This window comes from Diabrotica virgifera, chromosome 2 (genome assembly GCF_917563875.1).
Source record: "Diabrotica virgifera virgifera chromosome 2, PGI_DIABVI_V3a".
Taxonomy (NCBI): Eukaryota; Metazoa; Arthropoda; class Insecta; order Coleoptera; family Chrysomelidae; genus Diabrotica; species Diabrotica virgifera.
This window is the reverse complement of record NC_065444.1, coordinates 62446566-62468471: the sequence shown is the minus strand read 5'-3', so window position 1 is coordinate 62468471 and position 21906 is coordinate 62446566. Positions and strand designations below refer to the sequence as shown.

Genomic DNA, 21906 nt, shown 5'->3' with positions numbered 1-21906 from the left:
CATTTACGCACATTTACAAAATAAGACATCGGAAAACATAGTGAGTAATATTCATGTCCACGATACTGCTTTAAAATGATCAAAATATTCACTAACAGAGTAAAAAGCAAATTCCAGTAGATATTTTTTCGGAATGACTTTAAATTTATTGATTGTAATGTTTTTAAAATCCAGGTTTTAGGTAGGACATTATATAATGTTAAAAGCAATTGAGTTTTTTTGTGATTTACTCAAACGATATTTGACTGTTCTGATATTATTTGCACCTCTTGTGCTGTAATTATGCAAGTCAGACTGTTTAACTAAAGTATCTGCAGTTTTGTGTGTTTCCAAGAGAACCTTGTATAGCCATAGTGTTAGCAAGGGCATTATTTTACATTTAATAAATATAATGGTTTGCAAGATTCCAAGTAACCAACTTTTGCAATTATTGTAAATTTTTTTTTGCAATTTAAATATTGTTAGTGCATTGCAAGAGTTTCCCCACAAAAAAACGCCATAAAAAAACGAATGGAAAAGAGAAAAATAAATTGTTCTTAAGGTATCAACACTTGTAACAAGTTTTAGTTGTCTAAGTAAAAATAAAGTACTTGAAAGTTTGCCTTTGAGGTGGTCAATATGGTTATACCAAGTCAGTGTGTTGTCAATTGTCATGCCCAGCAATTTTACAGCATTTTTTTCCATATGAGCATCGAATGGATTAGATGAAATGAATAAATTTTGAGTTTTGTTGTCATTTAGTCTAAGTTTATTTGCTGCGAACCAAGATTGAGCATTTAAATTTACATTCGTATAAGTGGTTTCTAAAAGAGAACGATTTCTGTCAGAAAAAATAAAAGTAGTGTCGTCTGTAAATAACACTGTTTCACATGGAGCCATAAAATTGGGCATGTCATTAACATATATAATAAATAATAGAGGGCCCAAAACAGAACTTTGTGGAACTCCATGCTTAACATGCTTACATTCAGAGAGACAATTTCCGTATCTGACTGCTTGGTAAGACATCAATGTGCCATTCATAAAAAATTAATAACAGAATATTACAACAAATATCCCACGAGACTAGAATCTCATCCAAACTAGTTAGCCAGCAACCTCACTAATGATCATAATGATGTACGACGCTTTGTAAGAAAAATCATGGACGCCATTGAAGTGTCTTTCTAACGATTTATCACACACAATGAAACAAACAAAATGAAACTCACACAATTTCAGAGTTTCTGTGTTAAAAATATTTTTTTTTTTTATTTTAGACAAGCTTTCATTAACATTAACAAAATGCTCAAGCCAGGCGGTCAAGTTTTTGTTTTATTCGATGAACGCTTACCGATGGATCATGCTTTCCACAATCTGCTCAAATATCCAAAATGGTCGAGGTACGGGCATATGTTGTCCCCCCATTACTACAGCGTCAATGTGGAAGCATCGTATAAAAAAGATATTGAGGCTGCAGGGTTCAAATCCTATACCTTAAATGTCGAAAAGGATTACCAGATCTGGTTTGAAAGTGAGGAGAATAGAAGAAGTAAGTATATTATATGCCTTCTATGAGCGTATTCACCATCATCATCAATGGTGTTACAACTCTTCGTGATTATTTGCTGCGTTTACTATTGCCTTCCATGTTTGTCGGTCCTGTGCCATTAATTCCCATTGTCTTACTCCCATTTTCACCAGATCTTCTTTGACTGCATCTTTCCACCTTTTTCTAGGCCGTCCTACAGACCTTCTTCCAAATGGCCTTTCCCAGAACACATTGTTTATAAGGCGATTGTCGTTACTGCATATCACACGCCCTGCCCATCTGAGTCTATTGACCTTTATATACACACCGGCATAATTAGCCGAACACCTTAAAAATGGGACATGTTTGATGTCTCGAATTTTCTAAACCAGTGGTCCGATTTGAGTAATTCTTTCAGTATGTTATAGCCTTATTATTTAAGAATATCGTTGTGACAATATTGTTGCTAGACAGGTAAATGTCATTTTATATAGTCGGTTCGGTAAACTAGACGCAAATAGCTAATGATTTTAGTACGTAATTTTTTTGTTTTTTGCCAATTTTGACAAAATTTGCAAAATTACTAAATATTTAGTAATTATTAACTATTTAGTAATTATTTTTTTGCCAATTTTATCAAATTGGCAAAATTACTAGCTTAAATCACTAGCCAGTTGAGTCTGAGTTTAGCGAACGGTCTATACCGGGTGTAACAATCATACTGTGTTTTTTTCTTAAAGTTCGGAAGACCCTGTGAAATGTTCTAGCATATATAAAATATTGAAATTAAAACTCAATTATAGCCTTAGGCTTTCTTAACATTTTCTTTTTTGATTCATTTGCTTCTGTTGGAAAATAAAAAATTATGGACTTTAACAAATAGCCATGTTTTTCATCAATAAATCCTCATAGTACGGGAGGAATTTTATGCTAAATTTGCAGTTACTGGAGCGTTATGGGGACCTATTGGATTGTGTAGAGTGGGTGCTAAGACCAAAAAAAAGTTAAGATAAGTTTTCCATAAAGTGTGGGACTCTCCATTTTTTAATTTATTTTCCATTTTCACCAATTTTTTTCCGCTTATAGCGCCATCTATTCATAACTGGAAAAAATGTTGCGAATAAAAGTTGCTTATTTTTACGTCAAGAATCCAAATCTGCAATAAAAATTGGGGGCTCTTATTTAAGATTTTAAAGTAACCCCTCACCCCACCGCCGTGGGGGGTCGTGTTTGGTGCCAAACGATAGATTTTTGAAAAATATTAAATACGTATATTTTGCAGTTTTACGATCTGATGTCCATTTCGCGAATTTAATTTACCCCCCACCCCTCTCCGTGGGGTGACATGTTTAGTATTATTCGATAGATTTTTGAAAAATATTGAACACTTATTTTTTAGTTTTTCAATCGGACGTTTATTTCGCGAAATATTCGCTTTTTTTGTGAAACTTTGTGACTCACCCTTTTTCTTACGCCCCGGTCAAATCTTCAGATTTTTGAAATATACACTATTTTGCATGTACTTAACTGACCTTATCTTAATCTGACGATTTCGAGTTTTTCTAAGAGTAGATTTTTTCTGTCCCCCCTTAATGAATTCCCCGGTGTTAAGAACCAATATATGGTATAGGAACATTTACAGGGTACAAGGTTTCTCCCCATGTGATAATCTGACGCGCTCGAGTAACTGCAAAAATCCCCGGTTGGGCTCCCCTACCATCATTATCTGCTTAGTTTAATAAACAAGCCTAAAGTAATTCAATAGATGTATTTTTTTTCTTTCCTTATTGGCTTTGGATTACTTGATCCATTCAGCCACGATAGATACTAAATTACTGTTTGCTACAATATTCCAAATATAATAAGATTACGTACATATGCGCACATATAATAATTATGCCCGCACATACATACATAGGTAGATACTCAATAGATTAAATAAATAAATTACTAAGCGATGTAAGCGATATCACAATGACGACCTCCCGTGGATTTCAGCTGAACTAGCTTCGAGGGGGGTTTTTAATGTCAAACGCTGAGCGCATATGCATTTGAATCAAGTATGTCAAAATCACGTATTCAATATTTTTGAAAAATCTAGCGAATGGCACCAAACACGAGCCCCCACGGAGGTGGGGCTGGGGGATTTAATTTAAAATCTTAAATAGGAGCCCCAATTTTTATTTTAGAATTGGATTCTTTACGTAAAAATAAGCAACTTTTATTCGAAACATTTTTTCGAATTATGGATAGATCGCGCTATAATCGGAAATAAAGATTGTTTCAAGTGGAAAATTAAATTAAAAAATGAAAAGTCCCCCACTATAACAAAAACTTAACTTAACCTTTTTCTGGTTTTAGTACATACTCTTCACAATCCAATAGGTCTCCATAACGCTCGAGTAACTGCAAATTTAGCATACTTTCCTCCCCTACTATAAGGATGTATTAATGAAAAACATGGTTGTTAACGCACGTAACTTTTTTATTATCCCACATGATATTATCCCAAATGAATCGAAAAGGAAAATGTTAAGAAAGCGCAACTCTACAATTGAGTTTTAATTTTAATATTTTACATATGCTAGAATATTCCACAGGGTGTTCCAAACTGTAAGAAAAAAACACAGTATGATTGGTACACCCGGTATAAAATGATATTTACCTGTCTAGCAACAATATTATCACAACGATATTCTTAAATAATAAGGCTATAACATACTAAAAGAATCACTTAAATCGGACCACTGGTTTAGAAAATTCGAGACATCAAACATGTCCCATTTTTTAGGTATTCGGCTAATTTTGCCGGTGTGTGTATATTTGACTAGATTTTCCTTTCCGAATAGCGACTCAAATTGGTTACTGTATCTGCGACTCCATTCGTTTGTCACGCTGTTTCTGCAAGGGCCATATTACTCAGGGCTAATTAGCAAAATTCATGGAAAAGTTATTTACCAGCAATTTTATTGCTGGAATCGAATTATAAGATCCTATATTTTAATAATATAGGTATGCAAAGTCCGCAGATAGTGTGCTACTTTTTTTATAAACAAAATGGCGCCGACAAATCGTATTTTTTTCAATAATTGCTCTATAACTCCAAAGATTTTAACATTACAACAAAAACACCCAAATAAAAATTCACCGCAATTAAATTCTGCATAGAGATATGTTTTTCCCGATTTGCTCCGACGAAAATTTTCCTCGGAAAATGCGGGTTTTCCCAACAAAAACTCTAATTTTCAAATAAAGTTTTAGGTAAGTAAATATTAATCAATAATTAAATAACTTAGTGACATCAAAGCTTTCTTGTTATAGATTGTAATTCCAGAAGCCGGTGAAAATTAAACGAATATTTTAGCAACAATTCAATTGTTAATTAACAATTTACGATCGCAATAATAACCAAAATATCATGATACATTGATCAAACTTATAAAGATTATAAAGATGAGATGCTTATTTAATATTTTATCGACAAAATATAAATTTTTTGTTTTTTTGCATAATTATTAAATTTTGAAAAAAAAATAGTTATAATACGCTGGTCTAATTAGTAAAGTACAAAGAAAGGTTATTTACCAGCAATTTCATTGCTGGAATCGAATATTATGATCCTATATATTAATAATATAGGTATGCAATGTCCGCAGATAGTGTGCTACTTTTTTTATTAACAAAATGGCGCCCCCAAATCGTGTTTTTTTCAATTAGTGGTCTATAACTCCGAAGATTTTAACTTTACACCAAAAATACTCAAATAAAAATTTATTTTAATTCTACATATAGGCATGTTTTTCCCGATTTGCTCTGACGAAAATTTTCCTTGGAAAATGTGGGTTTTCCCAACAAAATCTCGGATTTTGAAATAAATTTTTTGGGCAAGTAATTATTTATCAATAATTAAATAACTTGGTGAAATAAAAGCTTCCTTGTTACAGATTATAACTGCAGAAGTCGGTGAAAATTAAATGAATATTTTAGCAACAATTCAATTGTTAATTAACAATTTACAGTCGCCATAAAAACCAAAATAATCATGAGACATTGATCAAACTTAGAAACATTATAAAGATGTGATGCCTATTTAATATTTTGTCGACAAAATATAAATTTCTTTATTTTTTTTGCATAATATTTAAATGTTTAAAAAAATAGTTATAAACAAATTAACATTTCTCAGAATTTGTTTATTATATTCTAATTTTAAAAAATACTTAAAATACGTATTTCAAAGGTCTTGAAAATGAATGCTTCAAAAAAATTTTCCAACCATTTGCAAAAAAGTTATGAAACAGTACATATACGATTGTTCCGTTGTTTATAATTTGTTTTAATTGTTTTGAAGCTTAAAAGTAAGTCTGTGGTACAATCTAATTACTCATAAAAAATATCACATATTAGTTCAATGGTTCTATTTTAATCAAAGATTAAAAATACTGTTTTTTTGTAATTTTTAGCGCGAAATTAGGCTTGATACAGAGCCGGAGATGTTCACTCGAAGCGACTGACACGCTTTAAACTCTCGCGAGTTGTGTATGTGGACGGGTATAATACATAATACATAGACGGTACTGTATTAGTCAATTTTCGCGCGTGTAAATTACAAAAAAAAATATTTATAATCTTTAATTAAAATATAACCATTAAACTAATAATCATTATTTTTTGTAAGTAATTAGCTTGTACTTTAAACTCACTTTTACGCTTTGAAAGAATTAAAAAAAATTATAAACAATGCAGAAATCGTATGTTTACTTTGCTGTTTCATAACTTTCTTGCAAATGGTTGTAAAAAAGTTTTAAAACATTCATTTTCAAGATATTTGAAATACGCATTTTAACTATTTTCTAAAATTAGAATATAATAAAAACTTTCCGATAAACGTTAATTTGTTTATAACTATTTTTTTTTAAACATTTAAAGATTATGCAAAAAAATAAAAAATTTATATTTTGTCGACAAAATGTTAAAAAGGCATCTCTTTACAGTGTAGCATAATTATTTTGGTTATTATTGCGACCGTAAATTATTAATTAACAATTGAATTGTTGCTAAAATATTCGTTCAATTTTCACCAGCTTCTGGAACTATAATCCAAACCAAGAAGGCTTTTAAGTCACCAAATTATTTAATTATTGGTAGATAATTACTTATCTAAAACTTTATTTGAAAATTAAAGATTTTGTTGGGAAAACCCGGATTTTCCGAGGAAAATTTTCGTCGGAGCAGATCGGAAAAAACATATCTCTATGCAGAATTTAATTGTGGTGAATTTTTATTTGAGTGTTTTTGTTGTAAAGTTAAAATCTTCGGAGCTATAAGCAATCATGGAAAAAACACGATTTTCGGGCGCCATTTTGTTTATAAAAAAAGTAGCACACTATCTGCGGACTTTGCATACCTATATTATTAATATATATAATCATAAGCTTCGATTTCAGCAATAAAATTGCTGGTAAATAACTTTTCCCAAAAATGGCCTATTCTCCGATAATCAGCCCAGACTATATATCATTCGAATGATTTTACGTTCCCACACTTGCAATTTATTTACTTCTCTTTTTGTTAACGTCCATGTTTCGCTACCATACGCGACTGATGGTCGTATTATGGTCTTATATATTTGGATTTTTGCAGCTCGTGAAATAAGTTTTGACTTCATTAGATGTTGCATTGCAAAGAAATATCTGTTTCCTGTCATTATTCGTGTTTCGACTTCTCGTTTTATTTTGTTGTCATTTGTGATTGTTGCTCCTAGATATTTATTTATTTATTTTACGGATATACCATTTTTACAAAAATACGACGTCAACCTTTACAAAGAATAGGTTCAATAGGTTGCGTTAAAAAAAACAAACCAAAATTAAAATTAAACAAAATTCAATAAAAGTAGTAGCTTAAGTTATTAAATAATGCTCAAAATCTTTCAACTGATTTCTTAAATGTTGCTATAGATATTCCAAATAACTCTAAACTATTGCTGTGCTCGTTGGCAGTTCATAAAATTCTTGTAATGGGTTCATTTTGACCATAATTTGTAGTGTGGAATGGAATGTTGAAAATCTCAGTATTATGAGTTCTTCTAGTATTAACATTAAAACTTATTAAACTTAGTAACTCGGGATCTTGAACATATCCATTTATAATCTTAAAAAGGAAACATAAATCCGCTTGACACCTTCTATGATGTAGTGGTGAGATATTTAGTATTGACAGTATATCATCATATGTGTATTGCTGTCTAATAAAACCAATGTTGTAAGCACATATCCTCAAGAATTTATTCTGAACTCTCTCGATACTGTAGATGTCACTGTTATATGAAGGAGACCAAATGACAGAATCAAACTCCAAAACTGATCGGACTAAACTAAAGTATAACATTTTTAAAGTTTGTACTGAAAACTGATTACAGTTTCTTAGAATAAATCCCAACATGTTTAAAGCTTTAGCTGAAGTTTCGTTAATGTGATATTTAAAAGTTCATTTAGAATCAAAATTTATACCTAAATATTTAATATTATGACGTGCCTCTAGCGGTACATTATTTATACAATAATCATAATTTACAAACTCTCTTGATCTTCCAAAAGTAATTTTAAAACATTTTTTTATCTTTAATGCCCGGTTGCACCAACAGATCTTAAGCTTAAGTCGAGAATATCATAAAAATTAATATAATATAATTATAATATATTGCAATAAGAATACCATAATATAATAATAGATATAATTGATAATAAGGTAAGAATCTAAAATGATGGTGCAACGTAAGTGATACTCAAGGAGGCCCTATTTATAAGTAGAGCTTAGCTAATCTGGAACTTAAGATCTGTTGGTGCAACCAGGCATAAGTATAGCATGTTTACCTCACACCAACTAGCTAAGCTTTTAATATTCTGTAACAAAGAGGCGTCAACTAGGTTACTTACTATTCGAAATATTTTAAGGTAATCAGCAAACATTAGAAATTTACTACTTTTAATCACTGAGGATATATCATTACAAATATATTAAATAAGAGAGGCCCAATATGAGACCCCTAAGGAACTCCTGAGGTTACAGATACTTGTTGAGATAAACAATTTCCATATTTAACATACTGACATCTACCAGATATACAGGGTGTCCCGAAAAGATTGGTCATAAATTATACCACAGATTCTGGGGTCAAAAATAGGTTGATTCAACCTCACTTACCTATATACAATAGTGCACACAAAAAAAGTTACAGCCCTTTGAAGTTGCAAAATGAAAATCATTTTTTTTTCATATATCGAAAACTCTTGGAGATTTTTCATTGAAAATGGACATGTGGCATTCTTATGGCAGCAGCATCTTAAATAAAAATTAAAGTGAAATATAATAAAAAAAAGTGTACCCCATAAAAAAAGTATGGGGGTTTTGTTCCCTTAAACCCCCCAAACTTTTGTGTACGTTCCAATTTAATTATTAGTGTGGCACCATTAATTAAACACACTGTTTTTAAAACATTTTTATTACAACATCACATATTTGTATATGGTTAAGTAGGATTATAGAGACCTGTTAATAATAATCTGAAAATGTATTGATAATTTACATTTTTAGGTATATTTTGAAAAATAAGCCACATCTCGATAAAAGGTGACTTATCAAAAAAATACTAAGAGACAAAAAAGTTTTAAAAACACTGTGTTTAACTAATGGTACCACAATAATAGTTTAATTGGAATGTACACAAACATTTGGGGGGTTTAAAGGAACAAAACTCCCTTAAAATTATTATGTAAATATATTAAAAAAGAAGCCGCATCTCGATAAAAACTCGCTTATCGAAAAAATACTAAGAAGCAAAAAAATTTTAAAAACGTTTTGTTTAACTAATGGTACCACAATAATAAATTAATTGGAACGTACACAAAAGTTTGGGGGGTTTAAGGGATCAAAACCCCCATAAAATTATTATGGGGTGGACAAATCTGCCATAGGAATGATACATGTCCATGTTCAATAAAAAATCTTTAATAGTTTTCGATATAATGAAAAAAATCCAATTTAATTTTGTAACTTCAAAGGGCTGTAACTTTTTTTATGAGCACATTTGTACTAAGGTAAGTTAGGTTTAATCGAACTATTTTTGACTCCAGAATGTGTGGTATAATTTATGACCAACCTTTTCGGGACACCCTGTATAAAAATACCTATCCACTCAATTATTTTACCTCCAAATCCATAACCTTTCAATTTAGCAAAAAGCAGATCATGGTTAACTCTATCGAAGGCTTTAGATAGATCTGTGTAGATAGCGTCAACCTGACCCTTCTGTTCAACTGAATTAGAAATGAAATTAGTATAGGTACAATATTAAGTTCGTGCATGTAGACTTACCTTTAGAAAAGCCATGTTGTCTAACATCAATTATATCTTTAGAATTCCATGTTAAAAAGTTATTTACAAGGCACTCAAAAAGTTTGGGTAATCCCGATTGGTTACAAACCGCTCGATAATTTTCAACATCATTTTTATTATCAGACTTAAAAATTGGTGTTAAATAACTAGTTTTCCTAAAATCAGGAAAGATGCCAGTACTCAATGAGGAATTAAATAAGTAGCAGATAGGTTTTACGAGAGTAAAAATGCAATGCTTGAGAACATTAGCTGGCAAACAATCTGGTCCAAGCGATAATTTCCAAGGCATCTTTAAAACACTATCAATTATGTAACTGGAACATGAAGTAAAAACCACTTCTATGTAAAAGGTATATTTACTAAAAATTTTTAGAATCCCAATGGATTCAATAAAATGAGTTCATCAGAACGTTTTCAAACCTATCGGTCCATCATCAGTGATCTAAAATCAAATAAGTAATCCCACTATTAAAATTAAAAAGATGGTTGAAATTGTGAAAGTTAAAAAATGTGGTTATGATTACTTACTTGAATACTTGCAAAATAGCCCCAGAACCAAACAATGGTTGTGATTATAAATAAATCTACATTATGTTGAAATAAATTTAAAATGGCTAAACGCCGATGTTAAAGGATTAAACCTCTGGGAACATGGTGAAACTCTACCCGAGGACCCAATCAACCATCTTCGGTCAAGGATGACTACTAAGTGTCAAAGCTATGTAAGGAAATGCTTGATGTGACATTGACAGTAAAGGAAGAAGGTAGTCGAATTTTCTAGGAATTTTAAAAACAAAGTCATGATCCAGAAGAAGATATGTTAAAGCTTTTAATATCTGAAATTGTCTGTTAATTAAATCTATTGTTGTTTAAAATTAAAAGATAATGTGTTTTACAAAATAAAATTATTTTAACTGTAGGTAACTACAAATTGACTGTATCAAATAAAATTAACCTGATCAAAAAATTACAATATGATAAAGTGAGCTGATTAGTAGTAATAACAGAAATAAAATTAAATAAGTGGTGTTATAGAAGAAGTTTTAATACTGGTGGTCTTGGACATATCTATTACCAGACTAGATGACCACTTCAACTTTGGTATCTACCGTAAACCTACACAGACTGATCACGTTATCCATTCCACTTCTAACCATCCTCTTTCACATAAACTTTCTGCATTTCGTAGCTTTATACATAGATTAAACTCTATTCCTCTATCTACACCTGAATTTAACAAAGAACTGAACATCATCAAACAAATTGCAGTTAACAATGGTTATGACCCAGACATCATCCATAAACTTCAACAGAAAAGAGAACTTAAGTTACTTCAACAATCCGCTTTCTCATCATCTTCCACAACTACTCCAATTTATGCCTCCTTACCGTTTAATAACTCCAAATTATCTGAAAGAGTCAAACAAATCATTTCTAATTCTTGTGATAACATCAAAATCTCATTTAAAGTCAATAACACCCTCAATAAAAGCTTAACTAACACCAAAGACCCTATCCATTACATGAGCCGTAGTGGGGTATACAGACTCTCTTGTTCAGACTGCGATGCTACCTACATTGGTAGAACTTATAGATCTCTTTCCACCCGATCGGCAGAACACAGTAAGAGAGATACCACTTCAGCTTTTTCACACCATTTAAAGGTCAATAAACACGAACTTAAGATTCCTGATGGGGTCCAGTTGATACACAACATTCAACAAAAAAATACACTCCGTTTAGACTTATACGAGGATTTGGAAATTGTCAAAGACCTAAAGAAAAGTCCCAATTGTGTTAACCGACAAACATCCCTTAACCGCAATTTTGTCCCCATTCACCGTCAATTATTTTCATAATTCCTATTACTTTGTTATACCTTCCCTTTTCCTATCCTATCTGCTATCTTCTTCATCCTATTTACCCACTGTCAACTATCTTCTTCGTTCCCTTATTGGCTCCAAACTCCTTACACATACTAATCATTACTAACCACATGAACTCCTCTTAATCAAAACCTAATTAATTTACCATACCCTCTTTTCACACTTCTTTCATTTCTTTTCTTCATTCAGTTCAACCCTCATACCCAACTCTCCAATCTTTCTCTTTCACTCATTTCACCTATGCTTTGACCCTACTTCACACTCCTTTGCTTTTTGTCTTTGACCTTTTCCAAATATATTTTTTATCTTCACATCTAACATTTCATCACTTTATTTCATTTATCACAGTTAAACTCAGTCATTCTTTAATCAAATTATAACAATATTCATTCTCTTAATTTTGTTTTATTAATTCTATTTCATTCATTACACCTATTGTTTTCTATACTAATTAAATTTTAGTTTGTATCAACTGGGCAACCTGTTTTCCTACAATTATTTATTATCAATTTTACATATTCACCAGTTTGTCACAAGAATTTTCTCAATTTCATTAAAACTGTTCCATAATAATTGCATTCCTGAATCACATTTTCTACTATCAGATTGACTTTATCCTAACTCCAATCTATATAAAAATTTTTTAATTTTCACCTACATCCAAACAATAATTTCCCTACTACCTATACAACCACCAATACACATGATGTGGACATATAAATTTCTTGATATAATAATATCCCTTTTCAAAATTTAAAACTTCTTCTATAACACCACTTATTTAATTTTATTTCTGTTATTACTACTAATCAGCTCACTTTATCATATTGTAATTTTTTGATCAGGTTAATTTTATTTGATACAGTCAATTTGTAGTTACCTACAGTTAAAATAATTTTATTTTGTAAAACACATTATCTTTTAATTTTAAACAACAATAGATTTAATTAACAGACAATTTCAGATATTAAAAGCTTTAACATATCTTCTTCTGGATCATGACTTTGTTTTTAAAATTCCTAGAAAATTCGACTACCTTCTTCCTTTACTGTCAATGTCACATCAAGCATTTCCTTACATAGCTTTGACACTTAGTAGTCATCCTTGACCGAAGATGGTTGATTGGGTCCTCGGGTAGAGTTTCACCATGTTCCCAGAGGTTTAATCCTTTAACATCGGCGTTTAGCCATTTTAAATTTATTTCAACATAATGTAGATTTATTTATAATCACAACCATTGTTTGGTTCTGGGGCTATTTTGCAAGTATTCAAGTAAGTAATCATAACCACATTTTTTAACTTTCACAATTTCAACCATCTTTTTAATTTTAATAGTGGGATTACTTATTTGATTTTAGATCACTGATGATGGACCGATAGGTTTGAAAACGTTCTGATGAACTCATTTTATTGAATCCATTGGGATTCTAAAAATTTTTAGTAAATATACCTTTTACATAGAAGTGGTTTTTACTTCATGTTCCAGTTTGTTTAACTATAAGGTATACAGCCAATCCAGGGAACTACCCCTTTTTAGTATCAATTATGTCTGAGAGCTCAATACTATAATTATTCACATTTACACTCTGCTGATAGTTAAAAATTGGGATCTGATTAACTTTAGAATTAGAATATGTAGTTGAGAAAAACTTACTAAATAAATTAACTACGTCTTGAGCATTATCACCTGTACTATCACCGTAGAACATATTAGATGGCAGATTATAACTTTTACGTTTATTATTGATATACTTCCAAAAATGTCGAGGATTAGATAGAATCCCATTCTCAATATTATTCAAATAGTTACTATAACATTGAGAGGAGACTTGTTTACATTTGTTTCTTAACTGAGAAAATCTTAAATAATCATCCCTTCTACCAAATAATTTGTACTGCTTATGTATTTTCTTTTTTAAATACAGTAGAACCTCGATTATCCGTCAGAGCACGGGACCAAGGGTATGACGGATAATCGAAAAGACTATATATTAATAATATAGGTATGCAAAGTCCGCAGATAGTGTGCTACTTTTTTTATAAACAAAATGGCGCCGACAAATCGTAGTTTTTTCAATTATTGCTCTATAACTCCGAAGGTTTTAACTTTACAAGAAAAACACTCAAATAAAAATTCACCCAAAATAAATTCTGCATAGAGATATGTTTTTCACGATTTGCTCCGACGAAAATTTTCCTCAGAAAATGCGGGTTTTCCTAACAAAAACTCTAATTTTCAAATAAAGTTTTAGGTAAGTAATTATTAATCAATAATTAAATAACTTAGTGACATCAAAGCTTTCTTGGTATAGATTATAATTCCAGAAGCCGGTGAAAATTAAACGAATATTTTAGCAACAATTCAATTGTTAATTAACAATTTACGATCGCAATAATAACTAAAATAATCATTATACATTGATCAAACTTATAAAGATTATAAAGATGAGATGCTTATTTAATATTTTATCGATAAAATAAAAATTTTTCTTTTTTTTTGCATAATCTATAAATTTTGAAAAAAAAATAGTTATAATACGCTGGTATAATTAGTAAAGTACAAAGAAAGGTTATTTACCAGCAATTTTATTGCTGGAATCGAATTATAAGATCCTATATATTATTAATATAGATATGCAAAGTCTGCAGATAGTGTGCTACTTTTTTTTGTAAACAAAATGGCGCCGACAAATCTTATTTTTTTCAATTATTGCTCTATAACTCCGAAGATTTTAAATTTACACCAAAAATACTCAAATAGAAATTCACCCCAATTTAATTCTACATAGACGCATGTTTTTTCCGATTTGCTCCGACGAAAATTTTCCTCGGAAAATGTGGGCTTTTCCAACAAAATCTCGAATTTTAAAATAAATTTTTTGGGCCAGTAATTATTTATTAATAATTATATAGCTTGGTGAAATAAAAGCTTTCTTGGTATAGATTACAAATTCAGAAGCCGGTGAAAATGAAACGAATATTCTAGCAACAATTCAATTGTTAATTAACAATTTACAGTCGCAATAACAACCAAAATAATCATGAGACATTGATCAAACTTAGAAAGATTGTTAAGGTGTGATGCCTATTTAATATTTTGTCGACAAAATATACATTTTTCATTTTTTTTGCATAATCTTTAAATGTTTTAAAAAAATTGTTATAAACAAATTAATATTTTTCAGAAATTGTTTATTATATTCTAATTTTAAAAAATACTTAAAGCTCGTATTTCATAGGTCTTGAAAATGAATGCTTTAAAAAAATTTTCCAACCATTTGCAAAAAAGTTATGAAACAGCAAAATAAATATACGATTTCTTCGTTGTTTATAATTTGTTTTAATTGTTTCAAAGCTTAAATGTGAGTCTATGGTACAATCTAATTACTTACAAAGAATGTCAAAAATTAGTGCAATGGTTATATTTTAATCAAAGATTAAAAATACTTTTTGTTGTAATTTTTAGCGCAAAAGTAGGTCTGATACAGAGTCGGAGCTAAAATGTTCACTCGAAGCGACTGACACGCAGCATGTATTATTTATAAAAGTGTACGTCTCGCGCGGCCGGTCGTCGCTACGAGTGAAAATTTTTGGCTACAGTACTGTATGATTCTACTTTCGTGCGTGTAAATTACAAAACAATATATTTATAATCTTTAATTAAAATATAACTATTAAACTGATAATCGATTTTTTTTTTGTAAATAATTAGCTTGTACTTTAAACTCACTTCTAAGCTTTGAAAGAATTAAAAAAATTATAAACACCGTAGCAATCCTATGTTTACTTTGCTGTTTCATAACTTTTTTGCAAATGGTTGCAAAAAAGTTTTAAAGCATTCATTTTCAAGATATTTGAAATGCGCATTTTAGCTATTTTTTAAAATTATAATATATAATAAAAACTTTTTGAGAAACGTTAATTTGTTTATAACTATTTTTTTTAAACATTTAAAGATTATGCAAAAAAATAAAAAATTTATATTTTGTCGACAAAATGTTAAATAGGCTTCTCATCTTCATAAGATTTCAAAGTTTGATCAGTGTATCATAATTATTTTGGTTATTATTTCGACCGTAAATTATTAATTAACAATTGAATTGTTGCTAAAATGTTCGTTTAATTTTCACCAACTTTTGGAACTATAATCTAAACCAAGAAGGCTTTTAAGTCACCAAATTACGTAATTATTGGTAGATAATTACTTATCTAAAACTTTATTTGAAAATTAAAGATTTTGTTGGGAAAATCTGCATTTTCCGACGAAAATTTTCGTCGGAGCAGATCCGGAAAAACACGTCTCTATGCAGAATTTAATCACGGTGAATTTTTATTCGACTATTTTTGTTGTAAACTTAAAATCTTCGGAGTTATAGGGCAATAATTGAAAAAAACACGATTTTCGGGCGCCATTTTGTTTATAAAAAAAGTAGTACACTATCTGCGGACTTTGCATACCTATATTATTAATATATATAATCATAAGCTTCGATTCCAGCAATAAAATTGTTGGTAAATAACTTTTCCCAAAAATGGCCTATTCTCCGATAATCAGCCCAGACTAACAGTTAATTTATATAAACATACATACTTTCAAAAGTTATGCATCACCTACAACTATGCTCATTTTCATAGTTGATCTTTTCATGAACTAATGAACGGATTCTGCTAATTTTTTTTATTATTTTAGATTTTCCTTTGATATTTACACACTTTGGTAAATGCTTACTCAAACTTCTTTTTTGTGCTTTACCGGGTGGAAGAAATGACGTTTTAACAAAGAAAATATACGGTTTTATTGTTTTGTGTTTTAACTGAAGCAAAAGTTTGAGACACCCCGTAGGGAAGAAATGGTACAAAGGTGGGCGGAGTGAGACGTTTCGATGCCGCCGGTTCATCGCCGGCCGTTTCGATGCCGCCGGTTCATCGCCAGTCCATTTCATCGCCGTCATATCTCGCATTTTCTAGAATTCCTAATTAATACTAAAAATAACTAATAATTGTAACTGTCGAAAATTCGGAAATATATCAGATAGCCACTAATTGACTGGCGATGAATCGGCCGACATCGGCATCGAACTGGCGGCATCGAAACGGCGGCGATGAAACGTCCTAGACCCAAGGTGGGTGGTCTACATCGTAATAATGTTGTAGTCTCATATTTTGTGAATATTTTATTTTTTTAGTTTTTCTGATATCTTTCATATCAAAGAAACTAGACGGTTTTACTCTATAATATGTGTTTTAACTGACGACATGCGATACGTGAGGATCTTATCATACACTAAGATGAAAAATATCCTAGTACGAAAGGAAAAAAATGTTGAAAGAAAAAAATCTGCGCAATGTACCTTTCGCTATTTAATCACGTAGACACCAAATTGGTACTTACTCTCAAGTAATTTCCACCTCTAAACATCACAGAGCCTCCATTAGACCATATCATATATATTACGTTGCACTGTGCATACTGCTCAATTGGTAGGCAAATAACTCTTAAGGTGTCGACCAGAATTGTTAACGTTATATCATGCTTTTCCGTTTTTAAAGAATTGTTAACTGTTTTTTTATTGTTAATTTAGTTTTGTTTCAGTTAAAACACGTCATGTTAAAGACTAAAAGCGTATATTTTCTTTGTCTCTAAGATATCAGAAACATTCAAAAAACAAAATGTTCACAAAACATAAGACTACATCTTGTACAAAATACAAGACTACTATTTTGATGTATACCCATACTTATACCTCGTCCTCCCTACAGGATGTCTCAAACTTAACATAAGAAAAACATTTTTTTTGTTTGAGTAAACCTTTGCCCAACTTTGTAAATACCAAAGAAAAATCTAAAATAATAAAAAAAAATTAGGTGAATGCGTTAACCTGTTCACGAAAAAATCAACTCTGAAAATGACCATATTTTTAGGCGATGCATAACTTTTGAAACTATGTGTTATTCTCTTTCAGACTCACCTATTCTATATCGGCCACCAATAGTGAAAATAATAAAAATAATTATAATAGTATGTATGATACAATTGATCCAAAAGATGGCATAACCCAGACATCCAAAGTGAAAGTTATCCTCCAACACCAAATTGTTCTATATGGTCCACATAATGTTAGAAAACAGTCACACCATTTTGAGCGTCGGGTTTGGGGGGGGGGGGGAGAGGGGGAGAAATCGGTAAATTCGTAGTTTTTTACGTTTTTCGTCAATATTTATAAAACTATGCGGTTTAGCATGAACAACCTTCTATACCAAAATGTTCTACATTAAATTTGAAATAAAAAAGGTCCTATGCATACTCCTTTTAAAATGAACGGTTCCAAAGTTACGGAGGTAGTATAGTATAATTGGTCCAAAAAAGGCCTAACCCAGACATCCAAAGTAAAAGTTTTCCTCAAACACCAAGTTGTTCTATATGGTCCACATATTGTTCAGTAAAAAGTTACACCATTTTGAGCGTCCGGTTTGAGGAGAGATGGGGGAGAAGTCGGTAAATTAGTAGTTTTTTTATGTTTTTCGTCAATATTTCTAAAACTATGCTCTAGCGTAAACAATATTCTATACAAAAATATTCCACATAAAAGGTCCTATCCTGGTTATAAAATCAACGGTTCCAGAGTTACGGAGGGTGAAAAGTAGATGTTTTCGATATTTTGTTTTGGGTAATTGATGATGATTTTGGGTGGTGAGGTTGACGTTTCTTCAAGGGCTTATCACTAAAATACCATCGGCCACTGAAATAGCAAATTTTGATTACAAAACACAATCCTGTTAAAAAATTTCTTTAATCAGTAGTAGGGAAACAAGGGGCTTGTTGTAACAGGGGTAAGTAGTAACACGGCTTTTTCATAGGTTATTTGATCGTTTTTAACTAATTTAGCTGACTCAATCTTATTCTCTTATCCCCCTGCAAATGACACCGTCTACCCAGTCATCCTCCGATAGTTGCAAATAGTAGTTTTGTGCACGTGCTTCATTTGGATGAGGTAATTTAAAATTTGACTCTCATAAAATTTTGGTTATCGCTATTATTTTGAACGGAAATGAATCTTTCGGTGTTAATTTCTTTTCTAAATTTAGTTATACTTTGATGTTGCTTAACGATTTTACGATTAATAAGATATTTTTACAGTTATTTTAATAAATATACAAAAGTGTGCTACGGGGTATGTTGCAACAACACGTTGGTGCTTGTTGTAACATGTTACAAATTGCGCTGAATCTTACTAAATTTATGATCTACAACAGGGCTTCCCAAACTGTGCGTCGCGACGCCCTGGGGCGTCGCGGTTTTGTTCCAGGGGCGTCACGTGTCACCGCGGACTTTTATTCTATATTTTAAACTGATATATGACTGAAAATAATATTAACTGGGATAACTGTGTAGGCGTATGTACGGTGGTGCCCGAGCGATGCCTGGACAGTATGGAGGACTAAAAGCTCTCATCAAAACCAAGGCTCCAAGTGTTAAATGGACACATTTACCATAATTAGAGAGGCCTTAGCAGCAAAGAAATTACACCTGAATTATATAAGTGTTATGATGGATAGCATTATTAAAGTGGTGAACTATACACGACCCGTGAAATCTAGATTTTTCAAGAACTTTGTGAAGAAATTTATTAATACAACTCTCGTTGGCTGTCCAAAGGCAACGTACTCGCACATGTATACGAATTAAGAAATGAATTTTACCTTTATCTACACACAGAATCGCATAATATTGCGCAAAACTTTATTAATTCAGAGTTTATAAATTACTGGGTTTCAGAAGAAGTTGCTCTTATGTAAGAGAAAATTAGGATATCAAGAAATTGACTGTTTCCCTGCTTTACAAGAAAAATCGATAGAAATCCTCGATCCCTCTTTAAATAATATGTTTACGCAACACATGTCATCATTGAGCGAACACTGAGAAATATTTTTCCGAAGATCTGGAGCAATATGACTGGGTCAGAAACCCTCTCCAGTCATCCACACAATCGACAATTTCAACAGAGGAAGAAGAAAAACTGACAGAATAATTGTCCTGTGATTCTAGCCTAAAGCTTTTGGAGCTCAGTTTCTCATGAATATCATGCCATCAGTATTTCTGCATTAAAGGTTTTATTACCATTTGCGACTTCGTACCTGTGCGAAACGGGCTTTTCTGCAGTTGCAGTAGTAATTAAAAACAAGTACAGGTCAAACATAAACGTAGAAAAAGAAATGAGAGTGGCAATTTCCAAATTGAAGCCCCGGTTTCATAAGCTGTGCTCAAAACAGCAAGCACATCCCTCACATTAACCAGCCAGTTACATAAATAAATCTCCCTTTTTATTTTTGTGCCCATGTTTTGATTTCGTTCTTAACTTCTGTTACTATAACCTGTTACTAGGCTGGTACTAAAATTTGTAAGTATTATTGGGGGTTGGTTTGAGGGGCGTCGCAAAAAAAGAGCAAAGTCCCAAGGGCGTCATAATACGAATAAGTTTGGGAAGCCCTGATCTACAATATAAAAACGTATTATTTAGTTTAGTAATAGTCCAGAACGAGACAACATAAAAAATCAGAAAGCGCAACTCAAAGCCAGGAAGTGAAGTCTACGAGTTAGGTTCAGCGGAAATTTTAGATAATCAATGTAGCATAAAGCAAGCAAGTAAAACAGCACGGACTGTGTCATGTATCTTTATAACGATATAGAAAAAAAGAAAAACAATAAAAGTCTACAAGTGGGCTGTACTAAACCAGGGATAGTTTTTACAGCCGAAGAAGAAAGTAAAATGGCTTCGTATATTTTGGACTAATTCCCATGAAGATGCGAAAACTGCCTTACCAATATGCTGTGAAACTCAGTGCTAAGCAACTTCCTTCTTCTTGGTATCAAAATTATACAGTTGGTCCAGATTGGGTCCAAAATTTTATGCGTAGAAATCTACATTTATATTTAAGAACCAGAAGCCACCTTATTAAGTCGAGCAACATCTTTCAACAGGACCAACGTTGGTATTTTCTTCGAAATATTCCAAAAAATTCGAATTTTTGTAATGTTACAACCTGCCCCAATAGATGTTACAACTGGCCCTAAGCGCGGGGTAAGTTGTAACAATGCACTTTTTTTGGCAAAATGCTAGTTGATTAAAAAATAACAGTCTTCTTAACTTTTCTTCAGTTCAATTTTATTCAGAAAGAGTTAAACTAGCGTTTAGTCTTTAATTAGTGATAATTGGGAAAATAGCTGTCAAGATATATTTGATTTTATGAAAATTGTTACCACTAGACCCTTGTTCCCCTAATATTATAAATTGCCCAAAAAATAAAAAAAAGTATCGAAATCCTCCACTTTTCACCCTCCGTAACTCTGGAATCGTTGATTTTATAACAATTATGTATCGAACCTTTTTTGTTTTAAATTGTATGTAGAATATTTTTGTATAGAATATTGTTTATAGTCCTGTCGCCAGGGGGGGTACAACGGCCTCCTTAATTCAGATGGACTTACCCAAGTTTTTTTTATGTATTTTGACCCGAAGAACACGATTTTTTTGGGTAACAGTTAATCCGGATGTCGATAAGATTGTTATAAACAAAGAACTTGAGGAATTACATAGCAGCGATTTTTCGCAAAACAAAATATTTTTTTGTATTTTTTGGGTGATTCTCAGCAAAAAATGGTCTTACAAGTTTTTTCGTAGGACGCGTAGTTTTCGAGATAAACGCGGTTAAACTTTCAAAAAATCAAAAAAGTGCAATTTTTGAACCGGAATAATTTTTGATTAAAAAATAAAATAGCAATTCTTATTACTGCATTTGAAAGATCAAGTCAAGTTCTATCGGTTTTGATTGTTTGCATTGCTAAAAAATAAGTTTTTATTTGTTAAATAAAGGTATAAACACAGTGTTTCCCGGGCCCAATGCATGCGTTTTAATGGACGTAATGTACGTAGAAATTCTGTATGCGCGCCACTCGTTCGATTTCAAATTAGAAATGCATTGAAAACATCATTCAATCACTATGTGTTGATAGCTTTGTTTAACAATAAAAAAATTAATTTCTAGCAATGAAAATAATCAAAACCGATAGAATTTTACTTGAACTTTCAAATGCGGTAAGCATAATTGCTATTT

The 21906-nt window shown here is 31.4% G+C and overlaps 1 protein-coding gene across 2 annotated transcripts in view; it reads left to right on the top strand.

Annotated features, from left to right (window-relative positions):
- The window catches only part of LOC114326250 (juvenile hormone acid O-methyltransferase-like), a 164392-nt gene that overhangs the window by 141660 nt on the left and 826 nt on the right, over positions 1–21906 (top strand). For both annotated transcript variants that reach the window (XM_050642604.1, XM_050642603.1), the window contains exon 2: positions 1260–1531. In XM_050642604.1, coding sequence (XP_050498561.1) covers positions 1260–1531 — 272 coding nt within the window. The remainder of the gene's footprint in view (positions 1–1259; positions 1532–21906) is intronic.